Here is a 25,248-nt window from a genome sequence, read left to right as displayed (position 1 = left end):
GTGTGTGTGTGTGTGTGTGTGTGTATATATATAAAAATTTGTAGTTAAGTGAAAGGAACTACTTCTCTACATACCTGTCTCATTATATCTGGATTATTAAGCATATGGCTAATCTCTGGATTTCTCTGTATCAGCTGCTGCATCTGTGGATTGGCCATAATCAACTGCCGCATCAGGTCAGGGTTTGAGAGCATGCTCTGGACGAAGGGATTTTCCATGATCTGGACCATCATTTCAGGATTGGACAAAAGCTGCCGTTGCATTTGGCTCTGTAGTTCAGAGAAGTTGGTAGTATTTAAACCCAAGCTACTGAGACCTGCAAGTCCTCCAAGTCCACCTTAGAGGATAAGAGGGAAACAAAAAAAAAAAATGAAATTCAGAAGCTTGTGCTAAAACATGAATAATTGTTAACTCAATAATACACAAGAAACCATTTAAAACAAAACAACTTCTCTCACTCATTTTTATGATATTAGGTTATACTTACTATTATACTGTTCAGCTTTAATTCCTATGCTATGGCTTAGATAGGAAGTGCTGCTGCCCCAAAGCCTTGATCCTCAGTTGGTGACACTGATGAAGGTGACTGGTGCTGTGAGTTCATAGCTCAATGGGCTATGTGGTGCAGTACATTTGAAGGGACTTCCTGCTGCTACGGCTAGAGGACTTCTATATCTGTATTGTAAAGACATACTTGTACTCCACATTGGAGAACACTCGATAACACCATACAGCACACACTGCACCCACAGCAGACCAGATGCCCCTATCAATGCAGCACTGACACCAATCAGATACTAATTAGTCTCAGGTTTCAAGAACTGTCTGAACCCAGACACCCAAGGACTAGGGGATGAATGAAAGGTCTAACACAGGAGACATAGACACTACCAGTCTCATGGCTGACCATCTGACCAGAGAGGCAAACCTGAGCTCTGAAATGATCAACCACCTTGTTTCTGTTCTCCCCCACCCAATATCATCTGCTGGCGGAAGGTAAGATGTGGCCTCCTCAGATTACTAGCACTGAAATAAAGCACAGCTTATAGACTCAATCTGCCTCTTCTCATTCACCTCTGCAGTGATAGGCAGAAGCTCAGGACTGCAGTTACTCTGGGAGGGAAACAGCTCTCTGCTGCCCCTCCTTGCCACACCACAGGCCTTAACGCAGCAGCAGTCCATCAGCTGAAACTATGGGCCAACATTTTTTCCTCATCTAAACTGCTTCTTTCTGATGTTTGTCACAGTGGAGCCCCTACCCCAAATACATTCTACAATCAAAACCAGCCAGATTTTCAACTTTGATATTTAACAGAACCAACAAAACATATTTTTTAACCTGTCTAGTAAAACACAACCTATTTGTTCCTTCTTGATCCCTTACAGGATTCCTAAAAGCCTAGGCATCTTGAGTGCCTTTTGTTGTTATAGCAGGCCCTGTAGATCTCTCCACTGATGAGGATAACTGGGAAAAGACAAGGATGGTAAAGCTGGTCATCAGAAAGCCTAACGGATTAAAGGTGGAACTTTCAGTCCCACCAACCAGTCATTGAAGGAGAAGAGAAGCAGCTGGAGACTCCTCTCTGTGTAAACCTACAAAAGTTTCTATTTACTTGTTATTAGTACTGTGTGTTGTGTAGCATCCATGCCATGCTCTAGAACTTGTGTACCATATACTGGCATACTATAATTGAGCTACCCAAAAATTTCCATGAAGGTGTATGATTCCTAATATGTGAAAATGATACCCAAGAAAAACTTCAAAGCACTATACTAGCTATAGCCAGCGGGGCTGATACCAACATTTAAGCAATTCTTCTATTAAGCCCAACTTTTTTTAGCTTCAGAACATGCTTCCTCAATAAAATCTCAACATATGCAACTGGACAAAGAGTAGCAGTGTGGGGCTGGAGAAGGTCAGTGTGAAGTGCTTGCACAGAGAGCAGGGGGACAAGGCAGGGGAGGAGAGCAGAGGGGCTGAGGTGAGCGGGGAGGAAGGCAGAAGGAAAGGAATGTGGCTGAAGTATTAGATTTAGTTATTTTTTATTTTATGTGTGTGAGTGTTTTGCCTGCATGTATGTATGTGTACCACATGCACGCCTAGCATCCACAGGAGTCAGAAGAGGGCATCAGATCCCTTGGAATTGGAGTTATGGATGGTTGTGAGCCACAGTGTGGGTGCTGGGAACTGAACCCAGGTCCTCTTCCAAGAGCAAACTATGAGCCACCTCTTAACTACTGAGCTCTCTCTCCAGTCCCTAGGACAGTTTCAAAGCAACTACTGTAGGTCCAGAGTGATTCTGTACACCTGCAATCTCCACACCAGGAAGCTGATGTAGAAAGACCAGAGTTCAAGGCTAACTCAGGCTACATGTGCAAGACTTTCTCAAACAAAACCAAGACAAAAAGGTAACAAATAACTAGCATAGTCCGCCTAATACCTTTCTTGTACAAATGAAAACAATATCATTCACTTGATCATAGCTTATCATCAATTAACTATATCTTCATATGCAATTATGTGGTAGTCAGATTACTAGGTACACACAGGCTACATCTTTTTCAGTATAAAACAGGTGTGTCATTTACTAAATGTAAATGTAAGCTAATCAAACATGCTTGTATCCCAAGCTACTTTCTTAACACAATTACAGAAGTAAACTATGAAAAGTCTAAAAAAAAATTTTTTTAATGGCATGTTTTATCCTGTCATTTTATCTAAAACTACCCTTGGAGAAAGAGAACTTTTTACTCCCATCCTTATCTAAAAAAAAAAAAACAAAAAAACAAAACAAAAACAAAAGGACCAAAACAACACTTACCTAAGCCAAAAGGGCTGTTAGCAGCAGGAGCAGATGTGGGGTTACTATTAGGAGATGATGAATTGGTGGCATCACTTCCAGTGGTATTTGTTTGCTGAGCTGAATGATCTTGCGGCCTAGTGAAAATAATTAAACCACAATGTAAAATGTAAAACTAATTATTTTTAAAAGAATTTCTAAAATTCCAATAGCCAGAAACAAAGGGTAAGTTCTCATAAACACAACTGTCATCAATACCCTGTCTGAAATGACTGAGCATTAGGAACAAATATTGGAAACAGTAAACTTTATAAAATTACTATTGTCTCTCCTCTTTGAATATAATATACACATGAATGTTTCATTACTTTCAATCATAGTGATTATACGAGAAAGAACCAACAAGTCACCTCACAGAAGACAATCTAACTAACACCCACAAAGCTCAAATACTTAAACCATTTTCTAGTTCTATGGGGTTAGGGGCAGTTTAACTTCAGTCCATGAAGACTGTTAAAAGTAAAAGAACTTAAGACACTTTATGAGGCTGGCTCGCTGGGCGGTGGTGGTGCACGCCTTTAATCCCAGCACTCAGGAGGCAGAGCCAGGCGGATGGATCTCTGTGAGTTCGAGGCCAGCCTGGTCTACAGAGTGAGATCCAGGAAAGGCACAAAGCTACACAGAGAAACCCTGCCTCAAAAAAACAAAAAAAGGCTGGGCGGTAGTGGTGCACGCCTTTAATCCCAGCACTCGGGAGGCAGAGCCAGGCGGATGGATCTCTGTGAGTTCGAGGCCAGCCTGGTCTACAAAGTGAGTTCCAGGAAAGGCGCAAAACTACACAGAGAAACCCTGTCTTGAAAAACCAAAAAAAAAAAAAAAAAAAAAAAAAAAAAAAAAAAAAAAAAAAAAAAAAAAAAGGAGGCTGATTCAGTAGTTAAGAGCACTAGGTCTTCCAGAGGACCGAGTTCAGTTTCCAGCACCCTCAGCTGGTGGCTCACAACTACCTGTAACTCCAGCTCCAGAGGATCTGATGCCTCCAAAGGTATTGCACTCACATGCACATACCCATGCACAGACAAACACACAATTTTAAAAATAAAATCTCAGCTGGGTGGTGGTGGCGCATACTTTTAATCCCAGCACTCAGGAGGCAGAGCCAGGCGGATGGATCTCTGTGAGTTGGAGGCCAGCCTGATCTACAGAGCGAGATCCAGGACAGGCACCAAAACTACACAGAGAAACCCTGTCTTGAAACAAACAAACAAAAAGATGACACTTTAATCACAAAAGCTGACCGATTGCCAAGGCACTGGCTGTGACAAAGGAGAGAGTTTGTGAGGGTGCAGACTCCGACACTACTATGTAACTACACAAGAGTTGAGACCCTGTCCCATGCATCTCCCTTTGGCTGTCAGACTCCTGACATACCGGTCCAAGGAGCTGGAGTTTCCCCAGGAACCACATGCTGGGAGAAGGAAAGGCTGGAGAGCTGTTATCAACTAGTGGGAGAACCTGTCCTGGAATTTAATTTCACCGTTTTGACAACTGGATAGAGATTGAAGCCAAGACAAGGATGGGTCCATAGGCGGGACCTCACTTTTACCAGGGCTGCTTAGATATGTATACCTCTTATCCTCCATTTCAACCTAACGTTTGTCAGGACCTGGAAAAAGGGGTGGGGAGGCTGACACTGGACTCTACCTGCTCTTCTTCCCAGAGTGTGACTGCACTCAGTGGAGTTCCCTTCTCTGACCTTCAGCATCACTTGTCTGTTTAATGGGACACTAAGGACGAGAGGTGGAGCCAGCTTGTTAAGGAGGCCAGGGCTCAGACTGTGACGCCTACAATTCAGGTGTCATCATTACTTAGTACTTTAAGAACAGCAGGACTTTATTAGAAAAGCCTCTCTCATCTGAGGTCAGGTAAGACTGTGGATCTCACCACTTCATTGTTGATTCAAAGGTCTACTTTCACTTTAACATCCCAGAAATCATAATCTGCCTTACACTTGCTTGGCAACTTGACATCAGTCACCATGTATGCCTCTGTGTGCTGTGTACCACAGTTATCTGCATGTGTCCTTAACTTCTTACTTGACTGTGATGCAGCTTTATCAAGGACACAGAAAAGCACAGGAAGAACACATTTCCTTATCAGCTCTCTGGGGAACACCAGCACAAAAACCTGCCTAATGAGTATGGATGGCTTAGAAGTTCCTAGAGCAAATGCAAGCTTGTGAAAGACATGCTTCACTACAATGCTTTTCAACTGCAGTCTGTAGCAATGGAAGTATCAGAAGAATCAGACTCTCTGTCCATAGTGAGGCACACCTATAATCCCAGCATTCAGGAGGCTAAAGCAGGAGGAGCAAGTTCATGTCAGCCTGGACTCGACTGACGCCTCTCTCAAAAAGAAAGCTAGTGCAGCAACATAGGTATGCACTTCCAGGACTCGGGATGCCAAGGCAACATGGCAAGAGACTCAGGCTGACCCGGGCTATGCAGCACAGCAAGTCATGGCTAGCCTCAAAGTTAAGAATAAACATGAAAACGTCTTAGGAGGCTTTAGTCATTTACTCCATTACATTATCTTAGGTATGTGTATAGCAGAATGATGTAATAAAACTTCATATTCAATAAATCTGATGAAGCAAATGATGAAACAAAAATTTAAATGATATTCAGAGTGACAGCAATATAAAAAAATAATAGTTTCTCTCAAAAATTGATCACACAATAAATTATGATTGGTCTATAGTCTGATAGTATATTACCAAAATCATGTCTAAAACTTCCCCAAAGCAAAGAGAATAGCTAAAAAAAAAAAAAAAGTTGTTACCTAACTCAAAACATTTCTACATAATGCCAGTTGAATTTTCTAAAGTATTAAATGAGGGTTGCCCTAGATTTGCACCCCAACCCTTCCCATAAAAACGTTTACCTAACGAACACGGCAGAACTAATACTGGCATGGAGTCACACTGCTAAACATTCTGCTATCAACAGAAACAAAGAAAAATACTTTAACCATTTAAATACTAATGATAACGAAAGCCCCTTAAAGCCGAAACTGGTTATTTTTAGAAGACATACCTGTTCTGTGTTTTGATGACAAGGTGAACAGTAAGTCCATCGTGAATTCCATGCTGACTCAAAGTATCTTGATCTTTTAAAATTTTTCCAGCAAATATCAACACAAGTTGGTCAGTATGAGATTTGAAACGTTTAGAGATTTCTTCTTTGAACTGAGTGAGATAAAATAACGTATGTAGTTTTAATCCCAGGTGTTTGCGCAGCACCATCCAGACTGGAGAGGCCCTATAATGCAAGCACTGCATCTCCATCTGAGTGTTCAACAGTTCTGTCTCTAACACAAAGGACTTACTTACTCCAGGTGTGTTCGTTAGAGACATGATCACCTCGCCCCAAGATGGAGAACGTGATATGTTTCCTCCTTCTTACGCTAACAGGACCAAGTTTAGTTGGGGGGTCACAAATTAGCTCTTGCTAAACTTACCCTGTTTCCTGGACCTCCATCTCCAACCCCGTTGATTTTTAGTTCCAATACACACATAGCCAAGTTCATATTCTCAGCCATTTTTACTGACTATACTAACCACTTCTCTCCTTCAACATTTATTAATGAGCAGTACCACGGAAAGGCAAAGATTAAATAGTAAAATCTTTCCATGAGAGAGTCAAACTGTAAACAGAGAAAGCACAAAGAACAGTTGGCGAAGGCTTTTCAAAACTGAAAACCAAAAGAAAGATTAGAAAGAAATCAGGAGAACTGCTTGCTAGAGAACAGAATAGCCTGCAAATGCAGAAAAAGACAATACTACAGAGAAAAACTTATCCTGACCATCATTAAGTTTCTATTAAAATAACCAGAATACACAGGCTTTATTCAAATCAGAAAGCCTCACAGTAGCCTGGGAATCCACATTAATAGACTACCTCAGAGCACCACAGTTCAAATCTAAAGAAAAGAAACACTTCTTCAACTCTACCCACTACTACACAGTGGTAGGTTTCAATCCAGCACTACTACAAAGAGGAAGCTTTGTTATAATAACATGAATCTACTGGGAAGGGTCGAGTGTTCCTTATCTGAAATGCTTCTGGAAGCAGCTAGCTCATCTTTAATATCAGTACGTGACTCTAATCCAAAATACCCCAAATCTAAAACTGTTCCAAAATAATCTGAAACTTTGAGTGTCCTGTTGTCCCTCAAAAGGTCTCTGACCTCAGATCATTTCAGACAGGAAAGCTCAGCCATCTGCGTACCTGAGTCTTAGAAAGATCCTCCAGGATCAGGGAATATAAGTAAGGGCTACAGACAAAACAACACAGCCAGCACATGTTATCAACCAGAGCTGAAAACCAGAGATGCACAAAAATTCACAGTATTCGATACATTCACACATAAATGACATTCCCCCAAGCCAAGTCCCAACACTATGTAACTGTAAGGCTTTGTTTGTTTGGCTTGGTTCTGAGACAGGATATGTCACTCTGTAGCAGAAGGGTGACCTCAAACTCCCAGCCATCCTCCCAAGTCCTGGCATCACAAGCTTGATCATCACCTCACCTAACAACCTGGATTTTACAACCTACTTTCTCCACTCATGCACACAGCCACAATTTTGAAAAAGGCTGAGAAAGCATAAAAATGCACAAAATTGTACTACAGTAAATATTCTGGAACTTTCTCATCTGAGCCACCCCCCACTCCTCCATTTGAAACTATATGGTACATAATGTTTTTTGTCATTGATGGTTTTTTAAGACAAGGTCTCGCTACATAGCCCAGACTGTCCTGGAACTCATTATGTAGGTAGATCAGGCTAGCCTTGATCTCATAGCTATCTAACAGCCTCTGCAGGAAATTAAAGGTATATGCCACCACACCTGGCTATGTGATATATAATCTTTTCACCTAAGCAATTTCCAACTGACTAAAAAAACAAGCTGGGTGGTGGCAGCACATACCTTTAGTCCCAGCACTTGGGAGGCAGAGGCAGGGGGATCTCTGTGAGTTCAAGGCCAGGATGGTCTATGTAGTGAGTTCCAGGACAACTAGGGCTACACAGAGAAACCCTGTCTCAAAAAAACAAAACCAAACCAAATAAAAAATAAACAAACAAGCAAGCAAGCAACCCCCTCCACACACACAAACTAAATACCATTCTATATTCTGTACCACTGTACATGGAAAGAGCACAACTTAACCACCCATTAGGTACTCCCTCCTTTTGGTAGTTATCAGAAATAATATAATGAAGAAAATATTTGTATAAGATTAAATCACAATGCATAAAATACAAGCATCAAACACAGTAAATGGTGGCCACTTTTCTGCCAGTCCTCTTAATCCACAAGAACAGAGAAAAGGGTTAAAGACATGGCCCTGAAAAGTGTCAATGATATTAAGTTGCTGCATTGGGTTTTCACCATAAATCCAATTTCAAGGACAAATCTATACAAACCATACACAAAAGAAAATTTACTAAACTAGATTAAAATGTATTTAATATATAAAATGGGAAAGCTGATCTAAATCAACTGTTTTATTCTTAAACTCAGAAGTCCTTTTAGTTTAATCTCCCTCACATTCTGAAGTAAATAATCTAAAATAAAATCACTGGGCTGGCAGGATGGGTCAGTGAGTAGACACGCTTGCTGCCAAGCCTAACAACCTGAGATCTATCTACTCCTGGTACCTACATGGTGGAAGGAGAGAACTGGCCTTTGACTTCCACATGCGGGCTGTGGTGCACACACACAACTAATAAATGCATTTATATAGCATTTTATAGTGTTTGAAGGTAAGATGTTAGATCTAAGGCATGCTCCCACTTTTGCCTCCAAATTCCCACTAACATAAAACTTTACTAAGTTATAAATCACCAGGCATGGTGGTGCAAGCCTTTAATCCCAGCACTTGGGAAGCAGAGGCAGGCAGATCTCTGAGTTTGAAGCCAGCCTGGTCTACAGAGAGACCCTGTCTCCAAATACATATATCTCGCACACCATATAATTTGGCCACTTAAGTGTGTAATTCAAAGATCTTTAGTATATTCAGAAATAGACTGCAATGATGACAAGAGTCAATTTCAGAATACTCTTCTGTTTCTGACCTAATATCCTTGAATCAAAAAAATCTTTAAAATGTATTAATAAGCCACTAGCTTATCCAATGCAAAAACTAAGAAACCATTATACAGCATCCAAAACCTATAGCAATTTCCTCTTTGCTATACCCACCTACTGTGGTGATATTTTGTTCCCCAAAATACTGTGCACCCTAATAAACTTACCTGGGGTCAGAGAACAGAACAGCCACTAGATACAGAGGCCAGAAAATGGTGGCGCACACATCCTAGCATTCCAGAGGCAGAGATCCAGATGGATCTCTGTGAATTCAAAGCCACACTGGAAACAGTCAGGCGTGGTAACAAGAGCCTTTAATCCCAGGAAGTGATGACAGAAAGCAGAAAGGTATTTAAGGCGTGAGAACCAGGAACTAGAGCTGGTTAAGCTTTTAGGCTTTTAGCAGCAGTTCAGCTGAGACCCATTCGGATGAGGACACAGAGGTTTCCAGTCTGAGGAAACAGGATCAGCTGAGGAATTGGCAAGGTGGGGTAGCTGTGGCTGGTTCTGTCTCTTTGATCTTTCAGTGTTCACCCCATACCTGGCTCTGAGTTTGTTTTTTATTAATAAGACCTTTTAAGATTCGTGCTACAACCTACCTGCAATCTTCACCAATGCATCTGGCAAAAATACTGTATTCTGTAATGAAATCTCTTGTAACCACCATCACAGCAGAACATGCCTTTCAAGCTAACCTCGACACATATCCCTGGATCCTGGTCAACTCATATTTGGTTCAATAAACTCACTCCCTTTGAAGTGACATCTGTGCTCTGCATCAACAATTTATTCATGTAGTGTGTGTGTGTGTGTGTGTGTGTGTGTGTGTGTGTGTGTGTGTGTACTTCATTCATCTCTATAGTCAGAATCTCCTTTGTGATTGCTGGTGTCCATTTTATACTCCTAGCTTCATAGGATTCCAACATTCCCACAGCCTCACCAACAGTTTTGATTATCAGACTTTTCCATAGCCATTCTAGATGTTGTGCAGTTTGATCTGCATTCTCATGACACAAACGGTACTGTGCCCCTTGTTCACATGCTCACTGCCCACTTTCCTTGTGTGTGAATGTGGTGTGTGCACACATGGGGGCCAAACTCAGGTCCTCATGCTTGCAAATGAGCTATGCCCAAGACTCCCCAATTTCCTGAAAGATGAAACCTAGAAAAACAGTCAATCTCCTATAGAAACAGGAGAAACATTTCTCAACTCATTTCACAAGGCCCTTATTACTAGAGACAAAAACTAGTAAAGGTAAAGAAGAAAACCAGCATTCTCCTGAACAGACTAACACCATCAGAGCTAATCCAGCTATGTGGGCACTAGGGGGAGCTGGAGGGAGGTAGTAGTGGCTAGACATGATCAAAATACATATATAGACACACAAAATTTATCAAAGAATAAAAAAATGTTACTTTTAAAAAGTCTAAGTGACCAATTGAACTTAAGTCTATAAAGGGGAGGTTCCCCATGTGGGGAAAAGGTCAGGTAGCTCATTGGATTAACTGACAAAAAAGAAGAGCCACACGGTCAGTGCCAGAAAGGCATTGACAGCATCACTTCACAGCAACACTCAGCAAATTAAGAGTTTGGAAGAAAAAAAAAAATCTTAGACTAGACAGAAGTGTCCCTACAAAATAATGGCAAACATAGATTTAACTGTGAACCAATGGATGGTTCCCTCTAAAATCAGTAAGAATGGAGTGTGTCAACTGGGGACATCTGGTCTTCAGGGTTCTTGCCAATGCAAGAATTTGGAAGGACGGAAAGAAAGAAAAGAGCAGGAAGCTCTTATTAGTCTCCGGCCATTTAAAAGCACAACTGGACACAACTTAAAAACATCTTTCAAGAAATTAGAAGAGCCGGGAGGTGGTGGCACATGCCTTTATTCCCACCACTCAGGAGGCAGAGGCAGGTAGATCTCTTGAGTTCTGAGTTTGAGGCCAGCCTGGTCTATAGAGTGAGTTCCAGGACAGCCAGGGCTACACAGAGAAATCCTGTCTTGGGGGAGCGGGGGAAGAAAGAAATTAGAAGATGAACAACAGAAGAGACAAAAATATTTGCAAAAGGCATATTTTGATAAACAGCTATTGCCCAAATATACAAAGAACTTATAAAACTTGACAATAGCAACCCAATTTTAAAACTGGCCAAAGCAGGCACTTCACCAGAGATATACAGATGACAAATTAGCGTGAAAGATGCTCCTCCATCACACCCAGAAGATGTAGAACTAAAGCAAAGAGATAAGCAAGAGATGCATTAAAACAGTCAAAATTCAGAATACCAACACCACCAAATGCTGGCAAGGCTAGGAGCAACAGTGAGGCCTTCGACAAGGTGAGAACACAGGATAAAGAGCCACTGCAGAAGAAGGCCTAGCTGTTTCTTAGGAAACCAAACATACACTCAGCATGAAATTCAGCAACCACTCCTTTATATTTATCCCAAAGAACTGAAAGGTATTCACATTAAAACCTTCATGTATATACATCTTCAAAGGCCTTATTCATAATTGCTAAAATTTGGAAGTAACCAAGAAGTTCTTTAGTAGATAAACTGTGGTGCATTCAGATAATGAAATATTCAGCACTAAAGGAAGTGAGCTCTAAAAGAAGTGAGGTCATGAAAGGATATGGAGAAACTTTAGACGTATATCACTAAGCAAAAGCTGACAAACTGAAAAGGGACCTACTATGTGACTCCAACTCACTGATCAAGCCCAGGACCCTCTGCAAGTCAGGCAAGTTCTCTACCACTGAGCAATATCACGTCCTAGTCTCCACCTACTTGAATTTAATTATAAACTTTTTTTAAGAGAAAGTGACCTAGAGTTTTATATTCAGTAAAATTTCCTCAAAATTAAACTGAAATGTAAGAACAAAACAGCCCACATGATCTTTTTCATACTCACATAAACAAAGAATGTGACACCTAGCAGACAAACAGGTTAGAAAATGTAACAGGCTCCTTCAGGCACAAGAAAATGACCCTGGGTGAAGGAAAATGAAAAACTGTACAGACAACTCTTAAAGCCAATTTTACAAAGCCCTTATACATCTTAGGTCATTTGACAGGGACCAAGAGAGGGAACAGAAAGTCCAGGGTACATAGAGTTCAAGAGTTCTAGGATCTATGCATTATTCTAGGAGTAACAAGTACTTCCTGATTTGAACAATTTATAAAATTCATGGAGAAATCTCCAAAGGATATAAAAACAGAAAAAGAAAGTCAGATAAAACAGCCACCACAAAGATAACCAGCAGAGGGGGTTGTGAAGAGCATGTACTAGGCCATACATTGAAAACTTAGCACCACTGGGTACACTACTTGCAATCCCAGCACACAAGAGGTCAAAGCAGGAGGGCCAGAAGTTAAGGTCATCCTTGGCTACTCAGAGTTCGAGGACATAGTCTAGCCAAATCATAAGCTCCAGGTTCAGTAAGAGAGAGCATCTCGGAAAAAAAGTAAGTCCGAACACATGTGGGGGTCCACATTACTTACTCAAGGTCAGAGAATCTGAGCTTGCTTTACCCAGCAAGGCTGCATAATGGGATGATTTGGCCACAGGCGTGGTTACCAGGTGTTCTGAAGAGTCTATTTGATCTTGAATGGGGGAGGTCTTTTGCCTCTCCCCCGGGTAGTGTTTATTTTATGTGTATGGTGTTTTGTCTGGATGTATGACTGTGTATCACATGTACCTGGTGCTTGTAGAGGCCAGAAGAGGGTGTTGATCCTTTGAGACTAGTTACAGAAGATTGTAAGCCACCATGAGGTTGCTAGGGATCTAATCCTGGTCCTCGGCAAGAGCAGCCCACAGACCTCTTAAAGGCTAAGTCCCCATTCCAATCCCCTCACACCATTTCTCCTACCTAGATCACACTGTTACATAGTAAAAGATTTCCAATGAGCATTGTAACAAGCTGCTGAAGCTTGCAGTTTCCGTAAAGGGCTACACAAAGTCTATTTTGTTTCTAGAGGCCAGACTGGTGCGCTGTGAAGGAACCAGCCATATACAATACAAAGGCAGACAGGAATTGCCCTTCCATAGTCGCTAGCCTCTGTCTAAGGAAACCACTTAAGTAATAGCTTCTTAATTTTTAGGAATTTTTGAAGCAGTTTAATACTGGTGGCTTGAAATCTACCATTGTGAGAATATATACTACATACGAACAAGTAAACATTCCAAATCTGTGCTGTTTTTCCTGGAGAACTGATTGACAATCATTTACCAGCTTAACATGGACTCCGCAAAAATATTAATTTCTCTACACATCTGAAAATTTATCAGGGGTCAGTGGGATGGCTCAGCAAGTGCTTGCAGCCAAGCCGGATGACCTGAGCTCAATCAATAGGACTGAGATGGTAGAAAAAGGACAGAAGCAATTCCCATAGGTTGTCTGACTTCCATATATGCGCCCTGTCCTGGTGCAAAGGCCCACACATACAAAAGACAAATGTAATAAAATAGTTATCATCAGTTACAAACCATCTTTTTAAAAATATAATGTATTTATTTTTATTTCATGCACATGCATATATGTCTGTGTGAAGGTGTCAGATCACTGGAATTACAGACAGTTGTTAGCTGCCATGTGGGTGCTCAGAATTGAATCCGGGTCCTCTGGGAGAGCAGCAAGTGCTCTTAACCACTGAGCTATCTCTCCAGCCCCTACAAACCATCTTTGATATAAGGAGGCGAATACTAAAATCATTTTCTATGAGCCCGAAGATCTCTTCAGCTGAGAAATAAGGAGCCAGTGAGACGGCTCAAATGTGGAAAACACTGCTATCCAAGCCCAGCTCACATGTAAAATAACTCTAAAAAGTATTTTTAAGAGTTGATCTGGGCCAGGTACATGCCTTTAATCCCAGCACTTGAGAAGCAGAGGCAGGCAGATCTCTGTGAGTTCAAGACCAGCCTGGTCAACATAGTGAGTCACAGGACAGCAAGGGGTACTTAGACCCCATTTCAAAGGAAAAGAGTTCTGAGCTAGGAGAATTGGTTAATTAAGGAAGAGAAGCTTAAGATGAGGTTTCCAGGGGACAGTTGCCATTTGTTCATGCTTTACTCAGTAAAAGTTCCACAATGGGTATTTAGTATTAAATACATATTACTGTGCAAAATGTTCCAAATTCATCCACAAACACAATGTTTATGGAGTCTATACTATGCACCAGGTTCTAGGGACAGAAAAGTAACAATCACAGCCCTTTTTTAAATAATAACTATATAATTTTGAACTGTAATAAACAATCATACACACACACACACACACACACACACACACACACACACACACACGCTAATGACATTGTGAGAAAATGCAACAGGTGACCCCAATCTAGCCTGGGCAATCAGAGATACTTTGAGAAACCGGTCTTTGTTCTGCAATTCCAAGGATTGGTGGAAGCCAACAAAGAGCAGGCCAGAGCAAGCTGTACAAAAGTCCTAAGACAGGAGTAAATGTCGTAAGAGGTCAAGGTATTACAGAGACAGTGTGGCTAACCAAGAAGATCAAGGAGCCCTGACATGAACTCAGATTTTAAGACAAATAGACCTTTAGTTTTATGCATAAGGACACCATCTAGTGAACAATTTTCAGATTTTACTCTGGGAATAAATGGGAGGGAGAAGGCCGGGCGGTGGTGGCGCACGCCTTTAATCCCAGCACTCGGGAGGCAGAGCCAGGCGGATCTCTGTGAGTTCGAGGCCAGCCTGGTCTACAAAGCAAGTTCCAGGAAAGGCACAAAGCTAAAAAGAGAAACCCTGTCTCGAAAAACCAAAAAAAAAAAAAAAAAAAAAAAAAAAAAAATGGGAGGGAGAAATAAAGAGAAGTCAGAGACTACCAGTAAACTACAATCTAATTTCCAGACAAGAAGCAATGGCAACTTAGTGGGGCCAGTCCTCAAATGTTTTTAAGCAACTACCTGTCATTTAATTACACTTAATTACAGCAATTTGCTAGACACCATTTCACACAAGGGCTATTCAGGCAAATCTCAACTATTGGTATTATATTGGAAATTAAAACTTAATAATCTAAAATGTTAATTAAAAAACTCTTCCCATATTACTACAGTCTTCAGAAAGACCGCTGTAATTTCCTAGTAGAGAAAGTTGCACCAGGACTGAGAAAGGTGGATCGGTGTTGAGAGCAAGAGCTGTTCAGGGGACCTGGGTTCTCAGCATCCACACAGTGGCTCACAACCAACCATCTGTAACTCCAGTCCCAGAGGATCGAACACCCTTTCCTGGCCTCCACAGGGACCAGGCACACGTGGTACATCAATGTACACGCAGGCAAAACGCCCATACACATACATTTTTTAAAGAGTTTTCTTTTTTTCCTTCACTGTTTAAAATTTTGTTTATATTCACACTGTTATGGGAAGGAGGACACACAGGACAAGATGCACAATGGAAATCAGAGGACAACTTCTGAGAGTCAGTTCTCTCCTTCCACTGTGAGTAGCTGTGACTCAAGCTTCAGGCTGTCAGGACTGATGACAGCCCCTTTATCCTCTGAGCCATCTTGTCAGTCACTTCAACATATGACAGCTGGGTTTTTCTGCATGTTGCAAATATCCCATAATCTCAAAATCTGCCAAAAATCATTTGTGATATTTAAAAAAAAAAAAAACCCACAATATCTCTAGCCCATCGGTGGTGGTGCACACCTTTAATCCCAGCACTTGGGAAACAGAGGCAGGTGGCTCTCTGTGAGTTTGAGGCCAACTGAAAGAGTGAGTCCAGGACAGCCAGAGTAACACAGAGACCCTGCCTCAGAAAAACAAAACAAAAAACTCAAACCAAACAAAAACAAAAAAAACACAACATCGCAAAATTACTATGACATGGCCATCCTAAAAGAGTATTAGTAATAATAAACAATATCTTAGTGACACTCAACAGCCACTGGGACAGTTATAATCAAAGTCAGACAATAGAAAGTGTCAATGAGAAACTAGTAATTGAAACAGCCTGTTTAGAAAATACTTTGGCAATTACCCAGAGATTTAAACATACAGTTACCATGTGATCCAGCAATTCTACTTCTAGGTCTACACCCAAGAAAAATGAAACCATATGTCCACAAAAAAAGCACACAAATCAAGTGTTCATGGAGACATTATTCATAACACAAAACAGAAACTTAATGTCCAGTAGGTGATGAAGCAATCAAATGTGGTACACATTCAGAGTAGCATATTACTTAGCAATACATAGGAAATACTTGGGGCAATTTTGAGATAGTTCAGAAGGTAAAGGTATTTGCCATCATATCTGGCGCCATGACTTCAATCCTTAGGACCCACACGTTATTTTGATGGCCACCACACACACAAACACACACATATGAATAAAGAAATGCTTTAAAAAAAAAAAGTACTGCTAGACTACAATTCAGATGATCTATGAAAACATTCTAAGGCAAACACAGCACAAAACCTAATCCCAGCACTAGGAAGGCTGAGGCAGAAGACAGCAAACTGAAGGCTAGCCTGGACTCTACAGAGAGAACTTGCTTCAAAAACTAAAACAAGGGAGAGTATAGGATTTCTCAGGGGTAAGGGTGGGGGGTAGGGAGGTGTTACATAAGCCTAAGAATGTTCTTTTAAAAATGATGTCAATTACAGCTTAAAGGAACCAATTGAACAGTCTCTGAATTTTTTATTTATTTATTATTCATTTATTCATTCACTTATTTATTTATTTATTTATTATTGATTGATTGATTGATTGATTGATTGGTTTTGAGACAGTGTTTCTCTGTGTAGCTTTGGTGCCTGTACTGGAACTGGCCTTGCAGACCAGGCTGGCCTCGAACTCAAGAGATTCATTCACCTGCCTCTGTGTCCCAAGTGCTGGGATTCAAGGCATGTACCACCACCGCCTGGCTTTGAAATCTTAAATTATGCTGTTAAAGTTAATTCTCTGCTAATTAGAATCTTCACATCAGTTCTTGGTAATTCTTTAGAGCACATAAAACACTAATCTCAGGGACATATATCCTGTGATACTGGCTCAACCTAAGATGAGATGCTGTCCAGAAAAATACAACAGAAACCACAGAAATGATTTCAAACATTCAAGCAGACACACTAGAAAAGTAGAGACTGAGGATAGCATGGTGGTAGAGCACATAGCACAAGAGGCCCTGGGTTCAAACCCCAACACCAGAAAGAAGTCAGATTCACATTTACATATTATTTAATGTAGTGTGTGCAAAATATTATTTTAACACTTACTATCTCTAAAGTCTATTAAAGTTTTTGAAAAATACCAAATTCCCCAAACCTGGCTGATATTTCATAGCTACAATATAGCTTAACTCAGTGCGCAACGACAATTTTACAAGCTCAACACCCGCATGCGGCTCTTAGCATTAAGATGAGCATGGGAGTTTCATACCCTGCACGGCATCATGTCAATGTTACTTGTAATGACCTAGAAGTATGTAATCTCCCTCATCAAAGAAGGGCTCACATTTAAAAGTTATGCACAAGCTCCCCTCCATTCTCTCTCTCCACCAATACACACACACACACACCCTTTTGCCTTTTGACCAAGAATCCTGGAATTCTCAAAGCTGCCTGCTCATAAGTAGCAGAAAAAGTCTCATACACAAAGCCACTACACATTTGCCTTTTCAAAATCTATTTTATAAAGAATCTTTATTAATGAAACCACTGTGGAATATAAACTGTTCCAGTTACTCATAAATAACAAATTAAACATTACACAATTCATTCTAGCTACTCCATGAAAAAAAATGTTTTTGCTCTAATTTGGGTAAAATTTCAAGCTTTATTAATACATATAAAACAAGTAATACTTATTAAATGCCAACTGTACATGGTACTGCATAGAAATCTTGTTTCTATTTGTTGGTTATACACACACACAAAAAAAAAAAATCAAGAATTAAGCTGGGCCTGGTGGTGCATGCCTTTAGTCCTAGCACTCAGGAGGCAGAGGCAGGCAGATCTGAGTTCCAGGCCAGCTTGGTCAACAGAGATCCTGTCCCAAAATTAAATAAAAAGAAATAAAAATCAGCTGGGTGTGGTGGCACATGCCTTTAATCCCAGTACTCAGGAGGCAGAGGCAGGTGGATTTCTGAGTTCAAGGCCAGCCTGTTCTACAACGAGAGTTCAAGACAGCCAGGGCTGTTTCACAGAGAAACCCTATGTGTATGTGGGATTTAAATTACTTAATTTACAAATTACTGAGGAGGTTTAAGATAATTCATCTAATTAACTATAACAGTCACAGAAAATGGGGTATTGAAGCTGGGAGATGGATCAATGGGTTAAGCACTTCACCCAAATATAAGGGGGACCTAAGTACAAACCCTCAGAACCAAGTCAGGCCTGCAATCGAAGTGCTCATACAGTGAGCTACCACAGACAGGGATTATGAAACAAACAAGACGACCCTATCACAAAGCAAGGGGGAAGGCAAAGAAAGATGATACCTGAAGTGGTCCTCCAACCTCCACAATCCTGAGACTCTGGATATGTCTCCCCCTTTCCCTCTCTCACACACAACACACAAAGATTTTTAAGAGAGATTTCCTACCATAATGAAACCCATTACTTTGTGTGCTAACACATGTTTTTAATGTGATTTGCCAGCCAGGAGGAGGTGGTGGCGCACACCTTTAGTCCCAGCACTCCGGAGCAAAGGGAGGCAGATCTGAGTTCAAGGCCAGCCTGGTCGGCAGAGTTCCAGGACAACCAAAAATCATTCTTTTCCTCCTTCCCCTTCATAGGTTAAGAATTTTCAGAATCAAATAATTCCCAACATCAGCCTGCCACTTAGGATGTGGGGGTGTGCTGGGGATTCAACCAGGGTCTCCTGTATCTGAACCACATGCTCCAACACTGAACTATGCCCCAGCCTCTTCACAATTACTAACTACTAGGTATTTTTAAAGGAAATCCTACTGCCATCAAACATTGCTCATTGACAAGCTTTAATGTATAGCAAGTATCAAATCTAATAAATTCTGTAAAAAAATTTTATCTTTTTCTTGTATATGTTTCTAAGTGTACTCTCCTCACTCAGCAGTTTGATGTGTTTTCAGTTTGTGGTGCAAGGGTAGTAAGCTTTCAACTTTTATCATATTTTCTGTTTCCACAGAAAACAGACAAAACTTTAAACATTAACCAATATCAGAATAAGTGACTTTAAGAAAGCTTTAAAGTCATTTTTAGTTACAGCACAGTAAAATATAAACTTCCATGGAATTTAAAGTTTTAGTGCCACTATTACAAAAAAATCTTACAAATGTTCATATAAATAATTTTTTCTATTTATAAAATATTATTTCTAATGTCCTGAAGTAAAAAGTGGAAGCTTCAGGATGATGGAAATCTAAACTGGGAGTCTCAGACTCAAGAGCTTCATAATTTAATATTAGCTACACATTCATTAAACAGCTACAATTAAAAACAAAAAAACTGTTCATAGCAAATATTAGCAAGGATACAGAGAGACAGAAACACACACCCATATGCTGTTGACTGCTTCTTATAAAACTAAACAAAACTGGACAGGCGTGGTGGTGCAGGTCTTTAACCCCAGCACTTGGGAGGCAGGGGGCAGAGGCAGATGAATCTGTGAGTTCAAAGCCAGCCTGGTCTACAAAGCAAGCTCCAAGGTGAGTTCCAGGGCAGCTGGGACTACATGATGAAATCCTGTCTTTAAAAACAAAACAAAACAAAAAAACAAGCAGGGCATGTTTGCGCTCGCCTCTGATCGCAGCACTAGGGAGGCAGAGGCAGGTGGACCTCTGTGAGCTTGAGACCAGTCTGGTCTACAGAGTTCCAGAACAGCCAGGGCTGCTACACAGAAAAACTGTCTCAAAAAACCAACCAACCAAACAAACAAACAAAAAACCCCAACAACAACAAACTAAACAGAACTATTCTAATGCAGAGAAAAGGATATAGTCTCAAAATGATTTATTTGAGGCTGTTCACAGGAACTGCAAACCGGCTGAAAAAAGACCCGGGGCAGTAAGTACACTGGTACATTCAAGGTATGGAAAACCACAGTACTGAGCTGGGGACATGGTTCAGTGGTAAAATGGAGCCTGGGCCTAGTATGCAAATCTCTGGGGTAGGGGGAGTGCAAACACTCACAAAATAAGTGGAGTGAGGGAAAGAAGGAAAAAAAAAAAAAAAAGCCTTACCCAAACGATTGCACTATATGTGACTCTGCTTATGGGAACTTCTGAACAGGCAAACTCAATCTCTGGTGGGGGAAAAAAAAATCCCCACAGGAGTGACAAAAAGTGACTTGAAAAGAAAAGGTGAGACCAAACCTTTCTAGTCAACTCTAACAGGCTACACCTAGTTGTGTGCTGACACAGGTGTAGATGGATTTGTGAAAACTGGCGAAGGCAAACCACGTGCATCTCATTGCACCTCAAATCTATTTGGAATAAATCTTTCAAAACAGTTGTTCTCAAGTTACTAACATGCGCTCGCCTTATGTGCCTTATCAGATAATGCTGATATTTATAACTTCGAAGTGTATTTTAGAAATAAGAGACGCATAAAACAGCAAATGCAGGAAAATGTCAATGGTGTGTGACGCACAGACATGCTGAAAAACACAAAAATGTTAAAACTTTTTTTTTTTTTTTTTTTTTTTTTTTTTTTTTTTTGGTTTTTCGAGACAGGGTTTCTCTGTGCAGCTTTGCGCCTTTCCTGGGACTCACTTGGTAGCCCAGGCTGGCCTCGAACTCACAGAGATCCGCCTGGCTCTGCCTCCCAAGTGCTGGGATTAAAGGCGTGCGCCACCACCGCCCGGCAAAACTTTTTAATAGCGTTAACAAACAAGGAATGATGATTCAGTCAACAAGAGTTTCTCTCAGCTGATGCCACACACCCTCCTGCTTCACAAAAAACGGCTTCACCTTTGGAACGAGATAAACGTTCAGAGAACTTGAAGGTCCATTCCAGTGGTTAACTGCTTCCTCACACAAAACTGCACAACGTTTGAGACTGTCAACAATTCAAGTGCTCTAGAATGCGTTGAAAAGATAAATTTGACAAATTCTACCAAGGCTCTTAATTAGTTGCAAAATTTATTTTCCTGAACAGAGTTTAAAGCTTAGTAAAACTCGTTTACTAAGATTTCCCATTAACACCAATTTTGTTTCCTTGCGTTCGGTTGCAACCACTAATATCCAGCCAGGTATAGCTCTCGTCCCCCTAAAACCAAACAAAAAACCTATCCAACGACTGCAGCTAAGCGATGACGACTGTATTGAAACAGAAACAGCAAGTCGCCTATGAATCAAAGTCATTTACTTTCCCCCTTCGGGCGTGAGCTATTACAATGTGACTGAAAACAATTCCACGTCATAATTTTTATATAAAAGGCTGAAAGGTGGGAAAGACTTCAGTATTCAAAGCTGAGAACTAAACCTCACGTGCTTCTCACCCCCAAGCCTCTCCGATTCGCAAGCAGGTAAAACAATGACCCCCCCACCCAGCCCGACCGAAGGCCGAGCGCCGCCCGCGCCCAGCCTCCCCCCAGCGCCCGGCTCCTTTGTGAGGAGAAGGGTCCCGAGGCCCGGAGCTCGTCGGCCGCGGCGCGGCCCAGCCCAGGCCGCGCGGCCCGCCCGTCCAGGCCCCGCAGAGCTCCCGCAGCGGAACCTGGCGGGGCCGCCGCCCGGCCTGGCCTCCCCAACGCCGCCCTTCCCTCCCCGCCGGCGACACGGCGGCTGCCCGGCCCGGGACCTCACCTGCTGGACCGAGCTGTTCTCGGGCACAGCGAACTCCTCCTTCTCTTTCGGCGTCTTCACCGTGACCTTCATGATCTTGGGCTCGGCGGGGCCGCCGTCGGCCGCACTGTCCTGCGCGCCCGGGGGGCCGCCGCTCTCCGCGCTCTCGGCCATGGCGGTGACTCAGGCGACCGGGACGCTGGGGGCTGCGGCCGAGTCCGCGGGGCGCGGCAGGCTGCGGGGCCACCGAGGGCGCGTAGACGCGGGCTGCGGGTGCGGGTGCGGGCCCGGGTGGGCGACCGGCTGCCGTGTGGACGCGGGGACTCTCCGCGTCGCCGCCGCTTCCTCCTCCTGCACCTCCCCCACGTCCGTCGCCGGCGCCGCGCAGGGCACGCTGGGTAACGCGCTGGCCGCGGCGCCGACTCATGGCGGCCGGTGGCGCGAGGCACGCCGGGTAGCGCGTTGGCGAAGGAGCCGAGTCATCGCAGGGCTCCCTCCTTTCTTAGCTGGTGGACGAAGCGCGGCCTCCTCCTCCAGTTCGAAGGAGCGCTGGGCTCGGCGAGAGAGCATCACTCAGTTCGCTTCGCCCACCCTTCGTTCAAAGAAAGGAGTCGGGGATTCTGGACGGCACCATGATGGTGCACTAAGATGACGTCAGGCCAGCGAAATTGCTAGAAGCGGCCTGGCGCACCGGTGCTCACGTCCCGGTATCCTCCCGACCTGGTCCCCGTGGGCGTCGGCCTACAAAGAGCGGCGAGTTACTTTGTTCTAATACGCCCGGTGTTTGCCCGGGTAAAGGGGGCTGGAACTGTCCTGTTTCGTGCTCAGGGGTTGCAAGCTGAGTCACTGGAGGAGAAGGGTCTTCCGATGGCCTCGAGATTGTTTCAGTGAGGCCAGAGCTTCCCTCCCTGGAGGCAGACCGGTTTGGGCAAGATAGCGCAACCCTTGTTTGTCTTCCAAGCTGTGTGGGACAGAAACAGGATGCCCAGGACTGTCCACCCCACGGGTAGGATTTAGCCTAGCTGATGCGTGCCTTTAGTAGTCTGTCCAATTAAGTTACTGTACCCCTCAGGCTTGAGGTGGATTCGGGGATAATCGTTGAAAAATATTTTCAGTATAATGTAGGTACAAATAAGCTATTTTATGTGTGAATCCCACGTCATTTATTCATAAAGATAACTTGCAATACATCCTGGCAGTTTATATTAATCAGCATTTCACAAATGTGAACCCTGACAGCATACTGTGACCCAAATATGCAAAGACATTCCATATTTCTGCTCTTGGGCCATCGAACCCTGTTCTATGATCAACTACTGTTGCATCAACACTTCTGAGCAGAGCCCTTTGAAATCTGGGTCAGAGTTTCAAAGGTATAAATTACAATACAGGTATGATTTGATATCACTTAAATGCCTGCCAGCATTGTTCAGTAACAGGAAGAAGTTACAAGGCTTATGTCCAGGTATAAGAAGAGTGTTACTTCTTGGGGTAGAAAGTTCCACCATTGGGCTAGCAAGCATTTGGGAATTTTTCTCCTGTATATTTAAGTAAAATTTCTTCCCAATTTCATTAGTTCCCTGTTGCTGTCTTGTTTTCCTTCATGGTGTATTCTCCCTGTTTATTTTCCCTAGGCTGCCTCTCATGCCCACAGTGACCTCTCTTACCTTCCCCTGCCTACCTTTATTTATTCTTATATCACATTCCCCTGAAAGTCTTCAGTCCCTTGCCCTTTAGAAACCTGAATTCTTGTGCTCTAATAAATCGGCTGTAGATAACCTCTAACAGTGTACATATGGAATAGTCTTGTAATTGTCCATTTTGTCTGTTTTTTTTTTCCTCTTTCTTTCTTTTTTTTTTTTTGTTTTTTTTTTAAGACAGTGTCTCTGTGTTGCCGTGGCTGTCCTGGAACTCACTCTGTTGACCAGGCTGGCCTCGAACTCACAGAGATCTCCCTGCCTCTGCCTCCTGAGTGTTGGGATCAAAGGTGTGTGCCACCACCACTCAGCCTATATTGATTTCTAAAAATTTCTAATATAACATGTTGTGAATGACTGTTCTCCCAGCCAAGCAAGCAACTGCCACCTTTGGGGAGTTCAGCTGCATTCTCTTGGAAAAGGTTGATCCCAGCTAGTCTTGACTGTCACAACCCATCATGGGATGGTAGGTAGAGTCACAAGATCTGTTTGCAACGCTGCCCTAATTGTATACAGGTTAATGTACAAGGAAGGGCTAGGGTAAATAGGCCCTGAAGAGACTTAGGGGAGAAGGCCCCATCTATGTGACTAAGTGAAGGCCCTCACCACTGCTGTGTAAAGGCATTCTGGGAGCGTCTGCATCCCTGTAAGGAACCCCTCGCCTATGCTGTGTAAGGAAGTACAATAAACTCACAGGTTCTCCCAAGTGAACTTTGGTGGAATCATGCCTTGGTTTGTTGAGACCTTAGAGGAGGTAGCCATTGCTTCTGTTGTCCCCTGGGAAGGAATTTTCGCAATATGGCATATTTATGAGTATTTAGTGTATTGCTTTCTTCATTGCTTTAATCAAAAGGTAGGTACAAAAGATGAGCCTCACTGATGCCTTAGGTGTGTATAAGCAGGTTGATAATCAAAATTAACCATCACAGTCAAGAAGATAGGGTGTCTTTAATTGCCCATCATCATGATGTTAACCTGACAGAATCATAGATTATAAAGGACCATTGGCAATGTGGACAGGGATTTTCTAGATAAGGGATCTGTAAACTTTCTCCAAGGATGGGGGTCCAGTAGGCCATACATTCTCTCTCCAAAATATTCAGTGGGGATACGTTGTTAATCTTTGGTCTAGATGTCTAGAGCCTTTTTTTTTTTTTTTTTTGCAGGGGGGGGTTGGCTTTTATTAAGTGGTTGGTCTAGAGATAATTATAAGAATATATTTCAGGCCGGGCGGTGGTGGCGCACGCCTTTAATCCCAGCACTCGGGAGGCAGAGCCAGGCGGATCTCTGTGAGTTCGAGGCCAGCCTGGGCTACCAAGTGAGTCCCAGGAAAGGCGCAAAACTACACAGAGAAACCCTGTCTTGAAAAACCAAAAAAAAAAAAAAAAAAAAAAAAAAGAATATATTTCAACTGTTCTACATTTAGTTGAGTACAATTGATTCCCAAATACTGAATCAAGGATTGATGGATAGCATTTCCCAACTTCCTTGCAAATGTCCAATTTAAACTACCAACTTGAGGTCACTGGGGAATTAACCATTCAGCTCTCACAAGCTAGTTTGAGCAGCTCCAACTAGGTAGTGGCTCATGGCTTTCGTCCCAGCACATGGGAGGCAAATCTCTGATTTCATGGGCAGTGTGGTCTATAGAGAAAGTTCTAGGACAGCTAGGGCTACACAGAAAAACCTTGTGTTGGGGGGAGTATTCCTTGACAACATGAATTAAGAGTTTATTGTGCACCATTTACCAAGTTTATTCTAAGCCTGTGTATAAGAATTAATATAACAAACACAATGTCATTTATATGTCAGATAGATAAAAGTAACATGCACTCTATGTTACCCCCTGTGCTA

General features: G+C 42.3%; 1 protein-coding gene and 1 long non-coding RNA gene across 3 annotated transcripts in view; one reads left to right on the top strand and one right to left on the bottom strand.

The window, feature by feature from the left end:
• The window catches only part of Ubqln1 (ubiquilin 1), a 38,417-nt gene extending 16,427 nt beyond the window's left edge, over positions 1 to 21,990 (bottom strand). For both annotated transcript variants that reach the window (XM_052727517.1, XM_052727518.1), the window contains exons 1-4: positions 21,719 to 21,990; positions 5,894 to 6,045; positions 2,823 to 2,938; positions 75 to 337 (exon numbers count right to left, since the gene is read on the bottom strand). In XM_052727517.1, the coding sequence (XP_052583477.1) occupies positions 75 to 337; positions 2,823 to 2,938; positions 5,894 to 6,045; positions 21,719 to 21,871 (684 nt within the window). In that variant the 5' untranslated portion in view covers positions 21,872 to 21,990. The remainder of the gene's footprint in view (positions 1 to 74; positions 338 to 2,822; positions 2,939 to 5,893; positions 6,046 to 21,718) is intronic.
• The window catches only part of LOC128103286 (uncharacterized), a 105,387-nt gene continuing 101,227 nt past the window's right edge, over positions 21,089 to 25,248 (top strand). The window contains exon 1 of the long non-coding RNA XR_008215663.1: positions 21,089 to 21,441. This is a non-coding gene — a long non-coding RNA (uncharacterized LOC128103286). The remainder of the gene's footprint in view (positions 21,442 to 25,248) is intronic.

Source organism: Peromyscus californicus, unplaced genomic scaffold, assembly GCF_007827085.1.
Source record: "Peromyscus californicus insignis strain IS unplaced genomic scaffold, ASM782708v3 Scaffold_8__1_contigs__length_139910024, whole genome shotgun sequence".
In the NCBI taxonomy this organism is placed as follows: Eukaryota; Metazoa; Chordata; class Mammalia; order Rodentia; family Cricetidae; genus Peromyscus; species Peromyscus californicus.
This window is presented reverse-complemented; position numbering and strand designations above follow the sequence as displayed.